Source organism: Nycticebus coucang, chromosome X (genome assembly GCF_027406575.1).
Source record: "Nycticebus coucang isolate mNycCou1 chromosome X, mNycCou1.pri, whole genome shotgun sequence".
NCBI lineage: Eukaryota > Metazoa > Chordata > Mammalia > Primates > Lorisidae > Nycticebus > Nycticebus coucang.
Genome location: NC_069804.1, coordinates 63,279,231 through 63,303,810, shown reverse-complemented (window position 1 = coordinate 63,303,810; position 24,580 = coordinate 63,279,231). Strand labels below are relative to the sequence as shown.

Here is a 24,580-nt window from a genome sequence, read left to right as displayed (position 1 = left end):
CAGTCTTCTACAGGTCCAAGCCAGTTCACCCAGCACCATTTGTTAAATAGGGAATCTTTCCCCACTGAATGTTTGTAATTGGCTTATCAAAGATGAAATAATGGTAAGTAGCTGGGATCATCTCTTGGTTCTCTATTCTGTTCCATACATCCACCTTTCTGTTTTTGTGCCAGTACCATCCTGTTTTGATCACTATTTATTTATATACTATAATCTGAGGTCTATTAGTGTGATTCCTCATGCTTTGTTTTTATTTCTGAGTAATATCTTGGCTATTTGAGTTTTTTTCTGATTCCATATAAAACAAAATATTATTTTTTAGAGATCTTTAAAGTATGACAGTGGAGTTTTAATATGTCTTGCATTAAAATTGTATACTGCTTTGTGTAATATGAACATTTTAACAAAGTTGATTCTTCCCAGCAATGAGCTTGGTATGTTTTTTCATTTGTTAGCATATTCAGCTTTTTCTTTTCTTGGAGTTTCAAAGTTATCTTTATAGAGATCTTTCATGTCCTTCATTAGGTAAACTCCCAAATATTTTGTCTCCTTTGGCACTACTTTGAAAGGCATAGAGTCCTTGTCTGTTTTTTTTTTTTTTTTTTTAGCTTGACTATTGTTGGTATATGTAAAGGCTACATATTTATGAGTATTTATTTTGTAACGTGAGACTCTGCTGTATTCCTCAATTACTTCTAAGAGTTTTGTAGTACAATCCCTGTTTTTTTCCAGATATAAAATCCTATAATCTGTGAAAAGTGAAAGTTTGATATCCTCTGACCCTATATGGATACCCTTGATCGACTTTTCTTCCCTAATTGCAATGGCTAAGACTTCCATTAAAGTGATGAAAAGCAATGGACACAATGGGCATCCTTGCTGGGTTCCTGATCTGAGTGGAAATGTTTTCAATTTAACTCCATTTAATATGATATTGGCTGAGGGTTTGCTGTAGATGGCCACTATCAGTTTAAGAAATGTCCCTTATAAACCCATTTTCTTAAGTGTTATTATCATGAAAGAATGCTGGATATTATCAAAAGCTTTTGCTGCATCACTTGAGAGAATCATATGTTCTTTGTATTTTTATTTTGTTTATGTGATGAATTATATTTATAGATTTACATATATTGAACTAGCCTTGTGTTGCTGTCCACTGGCCTAGCCAGAGACATGGAGGCAGACACTGCAGACGAAATGAATGATTTATTAAGGGATGGCTGGTGTTCGCTCAGGCACAGGAGCAATCGGCCATCTTTACACACTTTCTTATATACTGAAACTCATCAGATAAAAATAATCCAAGAACAAGGGACACAAAAGTTAAATATTCCTTATCAGAGTTAATCTAGCAAAGTACATACCCACCTTTCTAAACCAAGAATATCTTGTTTAGAGATAAACAACAATGGAGATAAACCACAAAGAGCTGGGTTGTCTGTTCCGTTTGCCTACTTCTCTACATGATTAACTGAAAGTTTTTGTGTATATAGAGGTAGAGGATTAAGTGCAACGGTCTATTGCCCCAGTCAGATGCTCTGTCTCCAGCTACAACTTGGCGAGGGTCTCCAGTACATTCCTTCCTTTAAGGCATGACTGCAGCCCAAATACTGGAAATGTTCCTTCTCAGAGCTTTGTGACTTCAAGGAACACAAATGAGACTGATTTACCTTACAAAGGTGCAGTGGACTGTGCCCCTTCACTTCCCCCTTTCTAATTAAGGACTATTTGCCTGAACTGCTGTCATAGCCAAAAAGACAGCAGCATTATGATCACTAGTTTTCATTATCTGTTGGAATTTTTTGCAAATGATATAAAGTATGAAAATTATGAGGCTAAACAAGAACAGAGTACCCACAGAGGTTGCAAACAAGGCATGAATCTCATTTAGTGGGTTAAGTTGAGCAATTCCATCAGAAGTACCTTGCAATATCTCATCTCCATCGATTTGTTCTAATTTTTGTTCAAATGTGCTGTATACCTGATGTTGTAATTCAACAATATCGGCAGTTAAATTTTCATGGTTTAGCAAATGTTTCCTGAATTTATGCCAAGAAAATAAAGTTTCATTATCAAAAACAGGAGTAATACAATAAGAAGAAACATTCCAATCACATTTTATTTTTTTTAATTAATTAATTAATTAATTAATTTATTTTTTATTAAATCATAACTGTATACATGATATGATCATGGGGCATCATACACTCGCTTCATAAACCATTTGACACATTTTTATCACAGTGGTTAACATAGCCTTTCTGGCGTTATCTCAGTTACTGTGCCAAAACATTTACATTCTACATTTACCAAGTTTCGCAAATACCCCTGTAAGATGCACCACAGGTGTGATCCCACCGATCCTCCTCCCTCTACCCACTCCGCCCTTCCAACTTCCCTCTATTGTTAAGTTGTAGCTGGGTTATAGCTTTCATGTGAGAGTCTCAAATTAGTTTCATAGTAGGGCTGTGTACATTGGGTACTTTTTCTTTCATTCTTGGGATACTTTACTAAGAAGAATATGTTCCAGCTCCATCCATGCAAACATAAAAGAGGTAAAGTCTCCATCTTTCTTTAAGGCTGCATAGTATTCCATGGTATACATATACCACAATTTATTAATCCATTCGTGGATCGATGGGCACTTGGGCTTTTTCCATGACTTAGCTATTACGAATTGGGCTGCAATAAACATTCTGGTACAAATATCTTTGTTATGTTGTGATTTTTGGTCTTCTGGGTATATGCCCAGCAGAGGAATTACAGGATTGAATGGCAGATCTATTTTTAGATCTCTGAGTGTTCTCCATATATCTTTCCAAAAGGAATGTATTAATTTGCATTCCCACCAGCAGTGCAGAACTGTTCCCTTTTCTCCGCATCCACGCCAACATCTCTGGTCTTCAGATTTTGTGATATAGGCTAGTCTCATTGGAGTTAGATGATATCTCAAAGTAGTTTTGATTTGCATTTCTCTGATGATTAAAGATGATGAGCATTTTTTCATATGTCTGAAGGACTTGCGCCTGTCTTCTTCAGAGAAGTTTCTCTTCAAATCCCTTGCCCAGCCTGCGATGGGATCCCTTGTTTTTTTCTTGCTGATGTGTTTGAGTTCTCTGTGGATTCTGGTTATTAAACCTTTGTCAGAGATATACCCTGCAAATATCTTCTCCCATTCTGAGGGCTGTCTGCTTGCTCTGCTTACTGTGTTCTTAGCTGTGCAGAAGCTTTTTAGTTTGATCAAGTCCCAGTAGTGTATTTTTGAAGCTGCTTCAATTGCCCGGGGGGTTCTCCTCATGAAATACTCACCCAGACCAATTTCTTCAAGGGTTTTCCCTGCATTCTCCTCTAGAATTTTTATAGTTTCATGTTTTAAGTTTAAATCTTTAATCCAATGAGAGTCTATCTTAGTTAATGGTGAAAGGTGTGGGTCCAATTTCAGTCTTCTGCAGGTTGCCAGCCAGTTCACCCAGCACCATTTGTTAAATAGGGAATCTTTTACCCACTGAATGTTTTTAATTGGCTTGTCAAAAATCAAATAGCGGTAAGTAGCTGGATTCATCTCTTGGTTCTCTATTCTGTTCCAGATATCTACTTCTCTGTTTTTGTGCCAATACCATGCTGTTTTGATCACTATCGATTTGTAGTAAAGTCTGAGGTCTGGTAGTGTGATTCCTCCTGTTTTGATTTTATTTCTGAGTAATGTCTTGGCTATTCGAGGTTTTTTCTGATTCCATGTAAAACGAAGTAATGTTTTTTCAAGATCTTTAAAATATGACAGTGGAGCTTTAATAGGGAGTGCGTTGAAATTATATATTGCTTTGGGTAGTATGGACATTTTGATAATGTTGATTCTTTCCAGCCATGAGCATGGTATGTTTTTCCATTTGTTAACATTTTCAGCTATTTCTTTTCTTAGAGTTTCATAGTTCTCTTTATAGAGATCTTTCACGTCTTTTGATAGGTAAATTCCCAAATATTTCATCTTCTTTGGCACTACTGTGAATGGGATAGAGTCCTTAACTGCTTTTTCAATTTGACTGTTGTTGGTGTATATAAAGGCTACCGATTTATGAATGTTGATTTTGTAACCTGAGATGCTGCTGTATTCCTTGATCACTTCTAGCAGTTTTGTAGTAGAGTCCTTAGTTTTTTCCAGATACACAATCATATCATCTGCGAAGAGCGAGAGTTTGATCTCTTCTGACCCTATATGGATACCCTTGATCGCCTTTTCTTCCCTAATTGCGGTGGCTAAAACTTCCATTATAATGTTGAAAAGCAATGGAGACAATGGGCAGCCTTGTCTGGTTCCTGATCTGAGTGGAAATGATTCCAATTTAACTCCATTCAATATGATATTGGCTGTGGGTTTGCTGTAGATAGCCTCTATCAGTTTAAGAAAAGTCCCTTCTAGACCAATTTTCTTGAGTGTTCTGATCATGAAGGGATGCTGGATATTATCAAAAGCTTTTTCTGCATCAATTGAGAGAATCATATGGTCTTTGTTTTTTAATTTGTTTATGTGCTGAATTACATTTATAGATTTACGTATATTGAACCAGCCTTGAGACCCTGGGATAAAACCAACTTGGTCATGATGTATAATTTGTTTGATGTGTTGCTGGATTCTGTTTGTTAGGATCTTGTTGAATATTTTTCCATCTATATACATTAGTGATATTGGTCTATAATTTTCTTTTCTTGTTGGGTCTTTTCCTGGTTTGGGGATCAGGGTGATGTTTGCTTCATAGAACGTGTTGGGTACTCTTCCTTCTTTTTCTACATTTTGGAACAGGTTGAGTAATATAGGTACTAATTCCTCTTTAAAGGTTTGGTAGAATTCTGACGTGAAACCATCTGGTCCCGGGCTTTTCTTTTTAGGGAGGTTTTGTATAGTTGATGCTATTTCTGAACTTGATATGGGTCTATTCAACATTTCCACTTGATTCTGGTTAAGTCTTGGAAGGTGGCGTGCTTCCAAGTATTGGTCTATTTCCTTCAGATTTTCATATTTCTGAGAATAAAGTTTCTTGTAATATTCATTAAAGATTTTTTGGATTTCTGATGAGTCTGTTGTTATTTCGTCTTTGTTGTTTCTGATTGATGATATTAGAGATTTTACTCTTTTTTTCCTGATTAGGTTGGCCAGAGGTTTATCTATTTTATTGACCTTTTCAAAAAACCAGCTTTTTGATTTATTGATCTGTTGTATTATTCTTTTGTTTTCAATTTCATTTAATTCTGCTCTAATTTTGGTTATTTCTTTTCTTCTACTGGGTTTGGGGTTGGAATGTTCTTCCTTTTCCAGTTGTGTGGGATGTCCCATTAAGTTGTTAACTTCCTCTCTTTCCGTTCTCTTGAGGAAGGTTGCAGTGCTATAAATTTCCCTCTTAGAACTGCCTTTGCAGTGTCTCAGAGGTTCTGATAGTTTGTGTCTTCATTGTCGTTTTGTTCCAAAAAATTGGCGATTTCTTTCTTAATCTCATCTCTGACCCAGCTATCATTCAGCATAAGGTTATTTAACTTCCATGTTTTTGTATATGTATGCAGATTCCTGTTGTTACTCAATTCAAGTTTTATTCCATGATGGTCCGAGAAGATGCATGGAATAATTTCTATTCCTTTAAATTTACTGAGGTTAGACTTGTGACCTAAAATGTTGTCAATTTTGGAGTAAGTTCCGTGGGCTGATGAGAAGTATGTGTATTCAGTTTTGTTGGGATGAAATGTTCTGTAGATGTCTGCTAAATCTAAATATTGGATGGTTAGGTTTAAATCTAAGATTTCTTTGCTCAGCTTCTTGCTGGAGGATCTATCCAACACTGCCAAGGGAGTGTTGAAATCTCCGACGATTATGGAGCTGGAGGAAATCAAGTTACTCATGTCTGTTAGAGTTTCTCTTATAAATTGAGGTGCATTGTGGTTGGGTGCATAGATATTAATAATTGAGATCTCATCATATTGAGTATTACCCTTAACAAATATGAAGTGACCATTCTTGTCCTTCCTTACTTTTGATGGTTTAAAGCCTACTGTATCTGCAAATAAAATTGCAACACCTGCTTTTTTCTGATTACCATTTGCCTGAAATATGGATGACCATCCTTTCACCCTGAGTCTGTATTTGTCTTTTAAGTTGAGATGTGACTCTTGTATGCAACAAATATCTGGCTTGAGTTTTTGTATCCAGTCAGCTAACCTATGACTCTTTAGAGGACAGTTTAAGCCATTCACATTGATGGAGAGTATTGATAAGTCTGGTGGAATTTTGGGTATCGAGTTTTTCAAAGGTCCAGTGGACATTTTTAATCCTTTCGCCAGTGTGGAAGTTGGAGTTTGATCCGAAGTTTCTGAGTGAGTTTACTTTTGTGGTATAGGATTGGGTTGGTCATTGTGGAGGATAGGTCTGAGAACATCCTGAAGAGCTGGTTTACTTATGGCAAATTTTTTCAACATATGAATGTCATTGAAGTATTTAATTTCTCCATCATAGATGAAACTCAGTTTAGCTGGATACAAGATCCTGGGTTGAACGTTTTTTTGCTTTAGGAGATTAAAAGTTGATGACCAGCCTCTTCTGGCTTGAAAAGTTTCAGCAGAGAGATCTGCAGTTATTCTAATATTCTTACCTTTGTACATTATAGTTTTCTTTCGCCGGGCTGCTTTGAGAATCTTCTCTTTCATGTTAACTTTAGTGAAGCTAATTATGATATGTCTGGGGGATGACTTATTGGGGTTGAATCGTGCTGGGGTTCTGAAGCTGTCTGCTATCTGAATTTCAGATTCTCTAGGCATGTCTGGAAAATTTTCTTTCATAATTTCATGCAGAAGGGCCTCTGTGCCCTGGGAGGCGACTTCATCATTCTCAGAAATTCCTATCATACTTATGTTGCTTTTTTTTGAATTATCTGAGAGTTCTCTGAGTGAGTGATCCGTTTTTGCTCTCCATTTCTCTTCCTCTTTGAGAGATTGGGAGCGTTCGAAGACTTTATCTTCAATGTCAGAAATGCTTTCTTCTGCTTGCTCCATTCTGTTACTGAGGGATTCTGCTGTATTTTTCATATCTTTGAGGGCTGTAAGTTCTTGCTTCAGTGTGTCTAAGTCTTTGGTGGTTTTGTCTTTAAATTCGTTAAATTCTTGAGACAATTTTTGAATTTCTCCTCGAATTCGTATTTCCATTTCATTAATCTTGTCTGCAATCCAAATTCTGAATTCGATTTCTGACATTTCAGCCAGTTGTTTATGAATGGGATGTTCAATCATATCTGCCGTATCTTTTCTTGGGGTGGTTGATCTATTCTGGTTATTCATGTTACCAGAGTTTTTCCGCTGATTCCGCCCCATGGTTATTTTACTCCCTTTGGTTTTTCCCCTGGGGTTTTATCGGGGGCCCGTACAGTGTTGTGGCCTGAGGAACTGGTGCCCTGTCTGGTGTGGTGGAGTAAAGTGGTTCTGTCTTGCTTTCAGCTGGTTTCTGTTCGATCCTATTGCAGCTTCTACTCTGGCTTGAAGTCTCATCTGTGTGGAAAAATCAGCAATTAAGTCACCCCGCCTGCCCACCTCTGGCCCCAGTTGGAAAAGGAGAATCAAACCTTCCTACAATCGCACACCCAGGGCACCGCCTGAAAAGTCCTCAGTCCATTCGCCCAGTTCAAAAGGTCCAAATCCACTGTCTCAATCGGCACTTGTCTCGGGTGGGAGAGTTCAAGAGGTCTCTGGGAACTGGATCACAGGGGCCTGGTGACTCCTCTGACACGGCTCACCCCAGTGCAGCGTGGAGTCAGGAGGAGCCACCCAGGAAACAGAGCAGTCTAGGAAGGTTGACGTCTCCTTCCCCACTTTGCCCCTCCGTCGGACCCAGTCACTGGTATCTCTGCAGATGGCTAACCCAGTTGCCTGCAGTGAACAGACACTCCAGGGGTTTGCACCTGCCTGAATCACAAGGAAGTCTGCCAGGCCCCTGCAGATTGCCACTATCTAGCAGGAGGCGATGGGGCCTGACATCTTTGAGTGTTTGATGCAGGTGATGGGAAGGAGGTGTTCACTCAGGCTTAGCCCCATCCCTGATGGATGCTGCTAACAGAACAGAACAGAACAGAACAGAACAGACAACTTTGCGGGGTTCTGTCTCTGTTCCTGTCGAAATCGCCTACAGAAGACGGGCTGTTTTGAGTTCAAACGTCTTTGCTGCTGGAGATTTGCGTTCGAACACCTCTCTGGGTTGGCCCCGCCCTGGAAGTTTCCCGGGTTTGTGAGCCGTGTCAGGAAATCCCCCGCTCAGCTCACCGGTGGCCTCCTCTGGTTGCCCAGGGAGACAGGGGGTGTGGCCTCAGAATATCCAGAAGTGAGCGTTCTGCCGTTAAAGAAAAAACGGCTGTTGATCTACCTCCAAGGAACTGCTGCTCTGGTGTGGGCACTCAGGCGACCCTTTTCTCCTCTGTCCTGTGCCCCAGAGTCAGCACTGAGCGGCCGCAGTTTGTGCTGGATCCACACCCCTTAAGAGATCCCCCAAGAATCAGAACTGTTGGGGGATGGGCCCCCAGACCCCGATTGGGAGTGGGGGGGGAAGCTAGAGTTTCATTCAGTTTTACGCAACACTACGGCCCGGGGATGGCTCCTGCACTGCACCACAGGGAAGTGCCGCCAAGGCTTGATTTCCCCTCAGCAGAGTGCCCTCTCCTCGCTCACGTGTCCCAGAGTCAGCGCTGACCTGACGCAGCTCAGGCACTGTGCACTCCCCTCGAGAAATCACCCAAGGATCCGAACTCCGGGGGGATAGGCCCTCAGACACCGTGTGAGAGTAGGGGCTCTCAGCTCTCAGCGGGGAAGCTAGAGTCTTATTCAGTCTTGTGCTCCATAATGTTGCCCAGGGAGGGTTGTTGCACTGCACCGCAGGGAAGTGCCGCCGAGGCGTGACTCCCCTTCAGCCCGGTGCCCTCTCCTCACTCGCATGCCTCAGAGTCAATGCTGACCAGTCGCAACTCGGGGACTGTCCACTCCCCTTGAGAAATCACCCAAGGATCCGAATTCCTGGGGGTCAGGCCTCCAGACCTCAGTGGGCGGGAGGGGAGCGCTGGGGATTCAGGGTTGCCGGCAAAGGATTCCCAAAGTTTTATTCAGCCCTATGTCCGGCAGGAGAATGCCACGGCACCCCAGTAGGGGAGGTAGGTCCAGTTTTTAGAAGGTCTCTCCCTGGAGTGTAGTGGGAGGACCTTTAATTTCTGCCCGCTTGTTCAATTGTGGGGCTCTTGAGCCGGTCTCATGGGGGAGGGGGACTCCCGTCCGCCTGGTGGTGGATTTTGTACCTTTTGTTTGCGTCCTTGTGATCACAGCTTGCCTCAGTGGTGTTGATGTACGTTCTTCAACCTTCTCTCTTGGTGAGGCTCAAGTCCACCAGGACACCTACTAAATTCCTGTCCCTTAACTCTCCTTCTGGGCGGGAGCCTCTGTTGAAAGCTGGCTTCAGTCCGCCATCTTGTCTCGATCCCCTCGAACTAAGCTCCAATCACATTTTAATTTCATTTGTTTTTCTACTCTATACAATTGATCTCCTAACAAAATTACTGTTTGTTCTAAATCAGCTAACTCATTATAAATTTCTGTGTCAATTTGTTTTTGAGTAACCCACAACCTTTCTGCATCTTGATGTCAATTAGATGCAAATTCAGTAAGGGCTATTCCATTGCCAGCTGCAGAAGCAGTGACGGCTATAATTCCAAGAATTGCTGCTATCAGTAGACTGATAAACCGTTTGGTCCTCTTCGTCAGCTTCCATGCCAGATCTGCGAGAATCGAAATTGCGGGGGATTCTTCCCAAGACCTCATCATCTTCACTGGCAGGCAGACCCCAGTCTTGGCACGCAGAAGAAAGATCCTATGTTGGGAAGAATCAAATCTCATTGAAATGTTATGACAAGTAAACAATTGACAAGTTCCTGTTAAATAAATCTTTCCAGTTTTCTCATTCCATGAAATGTTGCCCACAAGCCAAACAAAAGGCAGTTTTACACAAGCCTGAGTAAAATGCACTTCTTGTAATTTATAGTGAAAAGTATGTTGGGAATGATGGTGCAGTTTGTAAATGTGGGAGCCCCTCCAGGCATGAAGGCCAAACAGAGCCAGTCCGATTTTCCATAAATCAAGTTGGGATGCATATCCAGAAATGCCTGGGGCTGGTGATGAAAAACCACTCTCCTCCCACACTAATTCCTTTGAGGATGAGTATACAATATCAGTTGCATTTTGCTTGTAACTAAGATAACCAACACCAGTTTCAAGTCTTCCCTTAACATAAGCAGAAGGTCTCCAATCAACAACAGATCCAAATTTAGTTTGCTGGAAGGCATACAAATGAGACCCTTGACATTTTGACCAATGAATCCGATCTGCAATATCAGTAAAAATATGAAGCTTGCAGTGATGTGGATCAGGCAACAAAGAATGTTGTATCACTATTAATTTAGTAAAAATCATAGTAGAAAGCATATGCATGTCTTTATTTTTGGAACTATTACTGAAACTGACCCATTGCTGAGCCCCAAAAGATAAACAAGAGGGCTCAGCCCAACACAATAGGAAGTCCCGTAACTCCTGTGGAGTAATTCTTAAGAATTGTGCCTTAAAAGCAATATTTTAAGTCAATAATAATTATAAAATAATCACGAGGGATTAAGGATGGAGTAGGGAGTCCCAACTGAAGGGGCCCCATCAGTTGGACAATTGAATTCAATTTTCTCAGGTCTGTTAACATCCTCCATTGTCCTGAATTTTTCTTAAGGACAAAGACAGGTGAATTCCAGGAGCTTACAGATGGGATTTTATGATTAAGTTTTAATTGCTCATCAACTAATTGATGGAGTGTCTATAGCTTTTTCTTAGGGAGGGGCCACTGCTCAACCCAAATAAGGGTATCAGATTTCCAGGAATGTGGAATGGTGAGGTGCTCTACAGTGGCCCCTATGGTAAATCCTGTGGAAAAACAGGAAAGCCAAGACCTGAACAATCTTTACTCATTCTAACAGTTGCTAATGGCTTTGGAGTAACACTTTGAGAGGAATTAAATCCTATATCAAACATCATGCTCTTTGCAGCAGAAGAGATCGTTGGGATAGATAACATGGCTCCCCTCTGTTGTAATATGTCTCTTCCCCATAAGGTAATGGCAATGGGAGCCACACATGATCTTATCTTAGCTGGCTGCCAGTCGGGTCCCTGACATGACAGTGTCTCAGTGCTTTGTTCAATATCTGACATGGTTCCAAGGCCGACACAGGTAGCTTTGTTCCAAGGCCAGCAAAGGTAGATTTAATGCATTGTTTTGGCCACTTTTGAGGCCAGGCAAAAGAAGATATTATAGATACATCAGCTCCAGTGTCGATTAGACCCTCTAATTTAGTACCATCAAAAAATGTAACCTGGCATCGAAGTGGGAATCATTTAAAAAGGCATGCCAAAAGACATGAGTTCCAGTGCTGCCTAAGCCACCATCTCTTAATTGGTGCAGCTTTTCCTTTGTGATAAGGTAAAATTAAAAGCTGGGCAATGCGCTGTCCAGGGGTCAAAGACATAGGTTGAGTAACAGAGGCAATGATAGAAATTTCACCATGACAATCAGCATCAATTATGCCAGTGTGGATGTAAAGTCCTTTTAGCGAGGAACTGCTTCATCCTAATATAATTCCAACAGTTCCCTCAGGGATAGGCCCGTGCAATCCAGTGGCCAAAACCTATGGGAGGTCACGGGGTACCAAAGAAACATTATTCATTAGCGTTCTCATATGCAAGGGAAAGCAAGAGCATGTCTTGCATGCTAGTTCCTGGAATTGAATGCTTAATGGCAGAGTGGAGCCGTGCAAGGAACTCAGCATACAGCTCATTTGCTCCTTGTAACATTTTGGTAAAAAATTGTCCACCACCAGGCTCTTCAAGCTGAGCCCAAGCATGCATGCAAACATCTCTGGTTTGAAGATAAACTTCATCAGGAAGATTAATTTGCCTCTGGTGGCAACGAAAGTTTCCTTTCCCAATTAGCTGATCATAAGCAACATTAGGGTTACTTTCATGTCACTTATGTGCTTCATTTCTCCACCATGAACAAAATTGGAGATACTGAGTGGGTCATAAGGCAGTTTCAGCAATTATTTCCCAATCTCTAGGAGTTAAAAGTTGATCCCCACAATATGATCTTAAAAGTCCTTGAACATAAGGAGCATTAGGGCCATAGGCGGTAACAGCATCTTTCAAAGTTTTAAGAAATTTCAAATCAACCTCAGCATACTGTATTTTGTTCTTACCTTCTAGGTTAGTAATGTGAGAGACAGGCATGATCAAGTCAAGGTCCCGGCAACAAGAACGGGAGCCCTCCATAGAAATTTCAGGTTCAATAAGAATTTTAATGTCTGTTGGATTAGGAATTACTGCTTGCCTAGTTAATCTAGTTGCCATAAAGCTTTTATATTCATATGGAGGAGAAGTTGGAACAGGCCCATGGGTAACAGGATAAAAGTTTCCCACTAGTCCCTCTGGAGACGGGAGATGAGAGCACAAAGGCTTGGGTTCCTCACGTGGAGGAGGAAAAAACATCTCAGTTGAAATAGGTGATGGTGACGATTTGGGAGGTTTCTGCTTTAAGCTATGAAAGAGTTCATTACACTCCTTTAAAAAACTTTTCAAATTGGTCATTTTGTCTTGTGAAGACTGAGCAGAAGAGGAAAGAAGCGCCTCTTCCTTGTCTGGTTCACCCAAGTCAATATTGGGGGCTAATGGTTTCATTTCATCATTAACAGTGAGTTTATCAATATCAGGTTTTAATGGTTTTGATTCATCATTAATAGTGAGTCTACCAATATCAGGTTCTGGTTCATCACAGACATGAGGAGAATATTGAGAATCCTGTCTTTTTGAATCATTTGAAAATATTTGTAATGCTAAACTGATTAAATTATAAACAGTCAAAACATCCATACTGATAATATTCCCTTGCTGGTGAAACTTTTTCATATCCTGTCCAGTATCTTCCCAAACAGACAAATTTAATTGGTTTTTCGAGTCAGGAGAAAACCAGTAACAACATTTTCAAATGGTTTCAAAGAGATGGCAAAAAGACCAAGTCTTAATTGACACTCCCATGGAATCTAACAAAGATCTCAATAACTGAACATATTCCTCCTCTGTGGAAGCCGTATTTCCTATTATGATCCCTTAACTTTGCCTTGCTGGGAGTCATGAGTACCTCCAGCTCAGTCGTATCCACCCAGTTTCTCCCGTTCCCAGTGTTCTTACCTTAAGGTTGGAGACTGGAAATTAAGTAGACAGTCAACCAGGTTCAGTCCAGCCGTACCCTGCTTGCTGTGACAGATGTTGCTGTCCACTGGCCTAGTCAGAGACACAGAGGCAGACACTGCAGAGGAAATGACTGATTTATTATGGGATGGCTGGTGCTCGCGCAGGCACAGCAGCAATCAGCCATCTTTACTCACTTTTGTATATACTCAAACTCATCAGATAAAAATAATCCAAGAACAAGGGACACAAAAGTTAAAGTTTCCTTATCAGAGTTAATCCAGAAAAGTACGTACACATCTTTCTAAACCATGAATATCTTGTTTAGAGATAAACAACAATGAAGATGAACCACAAAGAGCTGGGTTGTCTGTTCTGTTTGCCTACTTCTCTACATGATTAACTGAAAGTTTTTGTGTAAATAGAGATAGGGGATAAAGTGCAACGGTCCATTGCCCCAGGCAGATGCTCTGTCTCCAGCTACAACTTGGCGAGGGTCTCCAGTACATTCCTTCCTTTAAGGCATGACTGCAGCCCAAATACTGGAAATGTTCCTTCTCAGATCCTCGTGACTTCAAGGAGCACAAATGAGACTGATTCACCTTACAAAAGTACAGTGGACTGTGCCCCTTCAGCCATCACATCCAGGGGCAAAACCCACTTGGTCATGGTATATAATTTGTTTTGTGTTCCTAGATTGTTAGCTAGGATATTGTTGAATATTTTTGCATCAATATTCATTAGTGATATTGGTCTATAATTTTCTTTTCTTGCTGGGTCTTTTCTTGGTTTGGGGATCAAGGTGGTGTTTGCTTCATAGAATGTGTTGGGTAGTATTCCTTATTTTTCTATATTTTGAAAAAGATTAAGTAATATAGGTACTAGTTCTTCTTTAAAGGTTTGGTACAATTCTGATTTGAAGCCATCTGGTCCCAGGCTTTTCTTTTTAGGCAGATTTTGTATAGTTGATGCTCTTTCAGAACTTGATTTAGGCCTGGTTAACATTTCCACTTCATTCTGGCTAAGTCTAGGAAGGTGGCATGCTACCAAGTATTGGTTTATTTCCTTCAAATTTTCATATTTCTGAGAATAGAGTTTCTTGTAATATTCATTAAGGATTTTTTAAATTTCTGAGGAGTCTGTTGTTATTTCGTCTTTGCCCTTTCTGATTAATGAAATTAGAGATTTTACTCTTTTTTCCTGGTTAGGTTAGCCAAAAGTTTATCTATTTTATTGACCTTTTCAAAAAACAACTTTTACATTTATTGATCTGTTGTATAATCCTTTTTCCTCTTTAATTTAATTCTGCTCTAATTTAGTTTATTTCTTTTCTTCTGCTGGGTTTGGGATTGGAAGCTTTTTCTTTTTCAAGTTAATGCTGTCCCATTAACTTGTTAACTTCCTCTTCCTTTCTCTTGAGGAAGTCTTGCAATGCTATAAATTTCCCTCTTAGGAATGCCTTTGCAGCATCCTACAGGTTCTGGTAATTCACGTCTTCATTATCATTTTGTTTCAAAAATTTGATATTTTCCTTCTTAATCTCGTCTATGACCTAGCTATCATTCAGCATAAGGTTATTTAGTTTCCATGTTTTAGTATATGTATGCAAGTTCCTGTTCTTACTAAGTTCTACTTTTATTCCATGATAGTCTGAGAAGATGCAAGGAATAATTTCTATTTTTTTAAAACTTCCTGAGGTTAGATTTGTTACCTAAGATGTGATGAATTTTGGACGATGTTCCATGGGCTGATGAGAAGATTGTGTATTCAGTTTTGTTAGGATGAAATGTTCTGTAGATGTCTTTTAAATCCACTTGTTTAATGGTTAAATTTAAATCTAAAATTTCTTTGCTGAGTTTCTTTATGGAGGATCTATCCAACACTGCCAAAGGACTGTTAAAATTTCTGACTACTATGGTGCTGGAGGAAATCAAGTTGTTCATGTCTGTTAAAGTCTCTCTTATAAATTGAAATGCATTGTGGTTGGATTCATAAATGTTAATGATTCAAATCTTATCATTTTGAGTATGACCCTTAACAAATATGAAGTGACCATCCTTATCTTTCCTTACTTTTGTTGGTTTAAAGCCCATAAAATCTGTGAATAAAATTGCAACACCTGCCTTCTTCTGATTTCCATTTGCCTAAAATATAGATGACCATTCCTTCACCCTGTGTCTATATTTATCTTTTAAGGTAAGATGAGATTCTTCTATGCAGAAGATATCTGGTCTGAGTTTTTATATCAGTCAGCCACCCTGTGCTGCCTTAGAGGACAATTTAAAGCATTCACATTAATAGAGAATATTGACAAGCCTGGTAGAATTTTGGGTATTGAGTTTTTCGAATGTCTAGTGGACATTTTCAATCCTTTCACCACTGTGGAAGTTGGAATTTGATCAAAAATTTCAGAGTGAGTTTACTTTCATGGTAGAGGATTGTGCTGGTCATTATGAAGGATAGGTCTGAGAATATCCTGGAGAGCTGGCTTACTTATGGAAAATTTCTTCAACCTGCGTATGTCATTATAGTATTTAATTTCTCCATCATAAAAGAAATTCAGTTTAGCTGGATACAAGATTCTGGGTTGAAAATTATTTTTTTTTTGGGGGGGTGATTAAAAGTTGATGACCACAGTCTTCTGGCTTGAAACGTTTCAGCAGAGAGATCTGCAGTCATTCTAATATTCTTCCCCTTTTTGGTTATGGTTTTATTATGTCTGGTGGCTTGAAGCATTTTCTCCTTCATATTAACTTTGGCAAAGTTAATTATAATGTGTCTGGGGGATTTCTTATTCAGGTTGAGTCATGCTGGGGTTCTGAAACTGTCCACTATCTGAATTTCAGAATCTCTTGGCACATCTGGGAAGTTGTCTCTGATTATTGCATGGAGTAGCACATCTGGGCCTTTTGAAGCCATCTCGTCACATTCTGGAATTCCTATAAGGCGAATTTAAGTTTTCATAAAATAATCCCAGAGCTCTCTGACAGAATGATCCATTTTTGCTCTCCACTTCTCTCCCTCTTTGACCGTTTGGGAGTGTTCAAAAGCTTTGTCTTCAAAGTTGGAAATCCTTTCTTCTGCCTGCTCCATTCAGTTACTGAGGATTCTACTGTATTTCTCAGATCTTTTTGGGCTGCAAGTTCCTGTCTCAATGTGTCAAAAACTTTGGTGATTTTGTCTTTGAATTCATTGAATTCTTGAGACAATTTTTGAAATGCTCCTTGAATTTCTAATTCCAACTTTATTTCTATTCTATTAATCTTATTTGCAATCCAAATTCTGAATTGGATTTCTGATATCTCAGCCATTTGTTTATGAATGGGATCTTCAGTTCCCATGCTGTTCCTTTCATTCCCAATGCCATGTTGTTCCTTGGAGGAGTTGATCTACTCTGATTATTCATGTTGCCAGAGTTTTTCTGTTGATTCCACCCCATGAATATTTTACTCCATTGGCTACATGAGCAGATAAGGTTAAGTTGGATTGAGAGCTCCTGGAGGAGGGATTAACCAGGTCTTTGCCCAAGAGCTGCGACTGGTGTCTGTACCTTTTCCCCTAGAGATTTGCCAAAGACCCATACAAGTGCTGCAGCCTGAGAAACTGGGGACCTGCTTGGTGTGGTGGGGATAAGTGGCTCTGCCTTGTTTTCAGCTGGTCTCTGTCCAAGCCTAGTGAATCAGTAAATCTGGATTGTAGTCTCAGCTGTGGAGAAATACCAGCAACTAAGTCACCCTGCCCTCCACAGGCAACAAGTGGAAAAGGAAAATCAAACCTTCCCACAACCAAACACCCAGGGTACCACTTTGGATAGTCCTCGGGTGATTGGCCCAGGTCAAGAGTTCCAAATCAATTGTCCCAGTCAGCACCCAGTCTCAAGTGGGAGAGTTCAAAATGTCTCGAGCAACTAGATCGCAGGGGTCTGCTGGCAGCTTGAGTATGACTCCTTCTGGTGCTCTGTGGAGTCAAAAGGACCCACCCAGCAAATGAATTAGTCCAGGAAGGTTGATGCCTCCTTCCCCAGCTTGCACCTCTGTCACACCCAGTCACTGATTAACCCCACAGGACTGTGACCCAGTTCCCTACAATGAGCATATGCTCTAGGGGGTTGTACCTGCCTGATTCACAGGGAAATCTGTCTCCCTGGACAGGCTGCTGCACTCTGCCACCAGCTGGCAAGGAGAGCTGAAGCCTGACAACATCAGGTGCTTAATGGAAGCTGGGGAGATATACTCAGTTCCAGTCCCACCCTAGATTGATGTGGCTGCCACTTATATCTTCATAGAATTAGTGTTTCTGTCCCAGCTATATTCCCCTGTGGGCCAGGCTTTTTTTGAGTTCACAGAAACTGTGCCTCAGCCCCACCATGTGCCACTGGCGTTGCACAAATTCTCATGGAGCTGGTGTCTCTGTCTTGGCTGCACTCTGTGTTTGGGTGGGCCCTGTTAAAGCTCACACTCAGCTCTCAGTTTCTGCCTCTCCCTGGGCTGGTATTCGCACACAGCTCTCAGTTTCTGTTTCTCTGTGGGCTGATGCTGTTTCCCTGCTTGCTTTTGTCTCAGGTATGTTCCCCTAGGGGCTGGGTGCTTCTTAGGATCACTAAAGCAGCACTTCTGACTCAGCCCCACCCTGGGAGTATGCCATCTCTGTGCACAGGTATTCTAGTCTCCAACCGCACCGTGCCCTGCCTGGGCAGGTAACCGCCACAGGCATACCCTATATTCATGGGGCCTGTATTTTTGTCCCAGATCTGTTCTACCAATGGCTGCCACTGGTTGCCAAGAGAGGCAGGGAGTGTCTCTCCAAAATATACCCGAGGGTGTGAGGCCTATTGTTCCCACTGCTGCCACTGCTGCTCTGTGCCACAGGGCAACACTTCTCCTTCTCCCTCTCAGTCCACACAGTCCTCTCTTTACACCTGTGTCATGGAATCAGCATAGACCTGCAACAGCCCATGTCTTGTCCACTTTTTGAGAAAACACCCCAGAATTTGGACTCTATGAGGGACAGGGTTCCAGATCTCAGGGGAGAGTGGAGGGGAGTGCTGGGGGTTCAGAATTGCAGGTAGAGAATATGTATAGTTTTATGCCTGGTGGGAGAGTGCCACTAGTATTAGTGGGTCCTCTCTGGGGAAGGTGTTTCAGTTTTAGAGGGTCTCCTAAAATAGGAGAATATCAGAACTCGGATTGCTTGTTTGTAGAAAGTAGACTGTGAGCCATTCTCATTAGGGAGGGTTTCCTGTCCACTTGGTGATGGATTCTGTACCTACTGTTTGTTTCCTTGAGGTCGCAGCTTGCCTCAGCAGGGTTGATGTGCATTCTTCAACCTTCTCTCTTGGCTCAGCTCCAAACTCTCAGCTTACTTGTTAAATTTCTGTCCTTTAACTCTCTTTCTATACTGGAGCCTCTGTGAAAAGCTGGCTCCAGTTGGCCATCTTGCCTCTGCTGTAAGCAAAAGACCTAAATTTAAAGCATGAAATGATAAAAATCCTGAAAGAAAGCATGGGAAAAACACTTGAAGATATCAGCCTGGGGAAAGACTTTATGAAGAAGACTTCCATGGCAATTGCAACAACAACAAAAATAAATAAATAGGAATTAGTTAAACTGAAAGCTTATGTAAAGCTAAGGAGACAACAACCAAAGAAAATCAACACACACAATGGGAAAGGATATTTGCATATTTTAAATCAGACAAAAGCTTGATAAATAGGATCTGCAGAGTACTCAAATTAATCAACATAAAAAGTGCCAAAAATCTGTTAAATCACTGGGCAAGAGAGATGAATGGAACCTTCGCTAAAGAAGACAGATGAATTGCTAACAAACATATGAAAAAATATTTATTATCCTAAATTATTAGAGAAATGCAAATGAAAAACACTGTGAGATATTATCCACATCACAAAATCTCAAAACTGCAGATGCTGGCATGGATGTCGAGAAAAGGGAACACTTTTACACTGCGGGGGGGACTGCAAACTAATACAACCTTTTTGGAAGGCAGTATAGAGCACCCTCAAAGAACTTAAGCTAGATCTCCCATTTGATCCTGCAATACCATTACTGGGCATCTACCCAGAAGAAAAAAATTCCTTTCACCATAAGGACACCTGCACTAGACTGTTTATTGCAGCTAAATTTATAATTGCCAAAACGTGGAAACAGCCTAAATATCCAACAACCCAAAATTGGTTTAACAAACTGTACTATATGTATTCCATGAAATACTATTCTGCCATCAAAAATATGGAGTCTTTACATCTTTTGTATTAACCTGGATGGAAGTAGAACACATTATTTTTAGTAAAGCATCACAATAATGGAGAAGAAAGAATCCTATGTACTCAATTCTGATATGAGGACAATTAATGACTTAGTACATGGGAGGGATGGAGGAAGGGAAGTGCAGAAAGAGGAAGAAAGGGAGTGGAATGGGGGGTGCTGGTGTGTAACACAACTTTTGGGGGCAGGACATAATGATAAGAGTGAATGTACCTAACAAATGCAATCAATGTAACCTGGATTTTTGTACCCTCAATGAATCCCCAAAAATAAAAAATAAAATTATTTAATTTTTAATTTAATCATGACTGTATACATTTATGGGGTACAATGTGACGATTTGATATATTATGTGGAATGTTTAAATCAAACTGATTTAACGGAAGGGGAGACAAGATGGCAGACTGAAGCCAGCTTTCAACAGAGGCTCCTGTCCAGAAGGACAGTTAAGGGACAGGAATTTAGTAAGTATCCTGGTGGACTTGAGCCTCACCAAGAGAGAAGGTTGAAGAACGCACATCAACACCGCTGAGGCAAGCTGTGATCACAAGGACGCAAAAAAAAGCTGAGACTTCAAGCCAGAGTAGAAGTTGCAATAGGATAGAACAGAAACCAGCTGAAAGCAACACAGAATCACTTTGCTCCACCGCACCAGACAGGGCCCCAGTTTCTCAGGCCACAACACTGTACCGGCCCTCGATAAAACCCCAGGGGAAAAACCCAAGGGAGTAAAATAACCATGGGGCGGAATCAGCGGAAAAACTCTGGTAACATGAATAACCAGAATAGATCAACCACCCCAAGAAAAGATACGGCAGATGTGATTGAAGATCCCATTCATAAACAACTGGCTGAGATGTCAGAAATCGAATTCAGAATTTGGATTGCAGACAAGATTAATAAAATGGAATTAGGAATTCGAGGAGAAATTCAAAAACTGTCTCAAGAATTTAACGAATTTAAAGACAAAACCACCAAAGACTTAGACACACTGAAGCAAGAACTTACAGCCCTCAAAGATATGAAAAATACAGTAGAATCCCTCAGTAACAGAATGGAGCAAGCAGAAGAAAGCATTTCTGACATTGAAGATAAAGTCTTCGAACGTTCCCAATCTCTCAAAGAGGAAGAGAAATGGAGAGCAAAAACGGATCACTCACTCAGAGAAATCTCAGATAATTCGAAAAAAAGCAACATAAGGATTATAGGAATTTCTGAGAACGATGAAGTTGCCTCCAAGGGCACAGAGGCCCTTCTGCATGAAATTATGAAAGAAAATTTTCCAGACATGCCTAGAGAATCTGAAATTCAGATAGCAGACAGCTTCAGAACCCCAGCACGATTCAACCCCAATAAGTCATCCCCCAGACATATCATAATTAGCTTCACTAAAGTTAACATGAAAGAGAAGATTCTCAAAGCAGCTCGGCGAAAGAAAACTATAACGTACAAAGGTAAGAATATTAGAATAACTGCAGATCTCTCTGCTGAAACTTTTCAAGCCAGAAGAGGCTGGTCATCAACTTTTAATCTCCTAAAGCAAAAAAACTTTCAACCCAGGATCGTGTATTCAGCTAAACTGAGTTTCATCTATGATGGAGAAATTAAATACATCAATGACATTCATATGTTGAAAAAATTTGCCATAAGTAAACCAGCTCTTCAGGATGTTCTCAGACCTATCCTCCACAATGACCAACCCAATCCTATACCACAAAAGTAAACTCACTCAGAAACTTCGGATCAAACTCCAACTTCCACACTGGCGAAAGGATTAAAAATGTCCACTGGACCTTTGAAAAACTCGATACCCAAATTTCCACCAGACTTATCAATACTCTCCATCAATGTGAATGGCTTAAACTGTCCTCTAAAGAGGCATAGGTTAGCTGACTGGATACAAAAACTCAAGCCAGATATTTGTTGCATACAAGAGTCACATCTCAACTTAAAAGACAAATACAGACTCAGGGTGAAAGGATGGTCATCCATATTTCAGGCAAATGGTAATCAGAAAAAAGCAGGTGTTGCAATTTTATTTGCAGATACAGTAGGCTTTAAACCATCAAAAGTAAGGAAGGACAAGAATGGTCACTTCATATTTGTTAAGGGTAATACTCAATATGATGAGATCTCAATTATTAATATCTATGCACCCAACCACAATGCACCTCAATTTATAAGAGAAACTCTAACAGACATAAGTAACTTGATTTCCTCCAGCTCCATAATCGTCGGAGATTTCAACACTCCCTTGGCAGTGTTGGATAGATCCTCCAGCAAGAAGCTGAGCAAAGAAATCTTAGATTTAAACCTAACCATCCAATATTTAGATTTAGCAGACATCTACAGAACATTTCATCCCAACAAAACTGAATACACATACTTCTCATCAGCCCACGGAACTTACTCCAAAATTGACAACATTTTAGGTCACAAGTCTAACCTCAGTAAATTTAAAGGAATAGAAATTATTCCATGCATCTTCTCGGACCATCATGGAATAAAACTTGAATTGAGTAACAACAGGAATCTGCATACCCATACAAAAACATGGAAGTTAAATAACCTTATGCTGAATGATAGCTGGGTCAGAGATGAGATTAAGAAAGAAATCGCCAATTTTTTGGAACAAAACGACAATGAAGACACAAACTATCAGAACCTCTGGGACACTGCAAAGGCAGTTCTAAGAGGGAAATTTATAGCACTGCAAGCTTTCCTCAAGAGAACGGAAAGAGAGGAAGTTAACAACTTAATGGGACATCTCACGGAACTGGAAAAGGAAGAACATTCCAACCCCAAACCCAGTAGAAGAAAAGAAATAACCAAAATTAGAGCAGAATTAAATGAAATTGAAAACAAAAGAATAATACAACAGATCAATAAATCAAAAAGCTGGTTTTTTGAAAAGGTCAATAAAATAGATAAACCTCTGGCCAACCTAATCAGGAAAAAAAGTGTAAAATCTCTAATATCATCAATCAGAAACAACAAAGACAAAATAACCACAGGCTCATCAGAAATCCAAAAAATCCTTAATGAATATTACAAGAAACTTTATTCTCAGAAATATGAAAATTTGAAGAAAATAGACCGATACTTGGAAGCACGCCACCTTCCAAGACTTAACCAGAATCAAGTGGAAATGTTGAACAGACCCATATCAAATTCAGAAATAGCATCAACTATACAAAACCTCCCTAAAAAGAAAAGCCCGGGACCAGATGGTTTCACGTCAGAATTCTACCAAACCTTTAAAGAGGAATTAGTACCTATATTACTCAACCTGTTCCAAAATGTAGAAAAAGAAGGAAGAGTACCCAACACGTTCTAGGAAGCAAACATCACCCTGATCCCCAAACCAGGAAAAGACCCAACAAGAAAAGAAAATTATAGACCAATATCACTAATGAATATAGATGCAAAAATATTCAACAAGATCCTAACAAACAGAATCCAGCAACACATCAAACAAATTATACATCATGACCAAGTTGGTTTTATCCCAGGGTCTCAAGGCTGGTTCAATATACGTAAATCGATAAATGTAATTCAGCACATAAACAAATTAAAAAACAAAGACCATATGATTCTCTCAATTGATGCAGAAAAAGCTTTTGATAATATCCAGCATCCCTTCATGATCAGAACACTCAAGAAAATTGGTCTAGAAGGGACTTTTCTTAAACTGATAGAGGCTATCTACAGCAAACCCACAGCCAATATCATATTGAATGGAGTTAAATTGGAATCATTTCCACTCAGATCAGGAACCAGACAAGGCTGCCCATTGTCTCCATTGCTTTTCAACATTGTAATGGAAGTTTTAGCCACCGCAATTAGGGAAGAAAAGGCGATCAAGGGTATCCATATAGGGTCAGAAGAAATCAAACTCTCGCTCTTCGCAGATGATATGATTGTGTATCTGGAAAACACTAGGGACTCTACTACAAAACTCCTAGAAGTGATCAAGGAATACAGCAGCGTCTCAGGTTACAAAATCAACATTCATAAATCGGTAGCCTTTATATACACCAACAACAGTCAAATTGAAAAAGCAGTTAAGGACTCTATCCCATTCACAGTAGTGCCAAAGAAGATGAAATATTTGGGAATTTACCTAACAAAAGACGTGAAAGATCTCTATAAAGAGAACTATGAAACTCTAAGAAAAGAAATAGCTGAAAATGTTAACAAATGGAAAAATATACCATGCTCATGGCTGGGAAGAATCAACATTATTAAAATGTCTATACTACCCAAAGCAATATATAATTTCAACGCACTCCCTATTAAAGCTCCACTGTCATATTTTAAAGATCTTGAAAAAACATTACTTCGTTTTACATGGAATCAGAAAAAACCTCGAATAGCCAAGACATTACTCAGAAATAAAAACCAAACAGGAGGAATCACACTACCAGACCTCAGACTTTACTACAAATCGATAGTGATCAAAACAGCATGGTATTGGCACAAAAACAGAGAAGTAGATATCTGGAACAGAATAGAGAATCAAGAGATGAATCCAGCTACTTACCGCTATTTGATTTTTGACAAGCCAATTAAAAACATTCAGTGGGGAAAAGATTCCCTATTTAACAAATGGTGCTGGGTGAACTGGCTGGCAACCTGCAGAAGACTGAAACTGCACCCACACCTTTCACCATTAACTAAGATAGACTCTCATTGGATTAAAGATTTAAACTTAAAACATGAAACTATAAAAATACTAGAGGAGAATGCAGGGAAAACCCTTGAAGAAATTGGTCTGGGTGAGTATTTCATGAGGAGAACCCCCCCGGGCAATTGAAGCAGCTTCAAAAATACACTACTGGGACTTGATCAAACTAAAAAGCTTCTGCACAGCTAAGAACACAGTAAGCAGAGCAAGCAGACATCCCTCAGAATGGGAGAAGATATTTGCAGGGTATATCTCCGACAAAGGTTTAATAACCAGAATCCACAGAGAACTCAAACGCATCAGCAAGAAAAAAACAAGGGATCCC

General features: G+C 40.1%; 1 protein-coding gene across 1 annotated transcript in view; it reads right to left on the bottom strand.

Annotated features, from left to right (window-relative positions):
• Positions 1 to 9,319: 9,319 nt before the first annotated feature.
• LOC128577641 (endogenous retrovirus group K member 13-1 Env polyprotein-like) overlaps positions 9,320 to 24,580 on the bottom strand; it is a 107,077-nt gene continuing 91,816 nt past the window's right edge. The window contains exons 4-5 of the mRNA XM_053579906.1: positions 13,285 to 13,377; positions 9,320 to 9,877 (exon numbers count right to left, since the gene is read on the bottom strand). Coding sequence (XP_053435881.1) covers positions 9,652 to 9,877; positions 13,285 to 13,377 — 319 coding nt within the window. The 3' untranslated portion in view covers positions 9,320 to 9,651. The remainder of the gene's footprint in view (positions 9,878 to 13,284; positions 13,378 to 24,580) is intronic.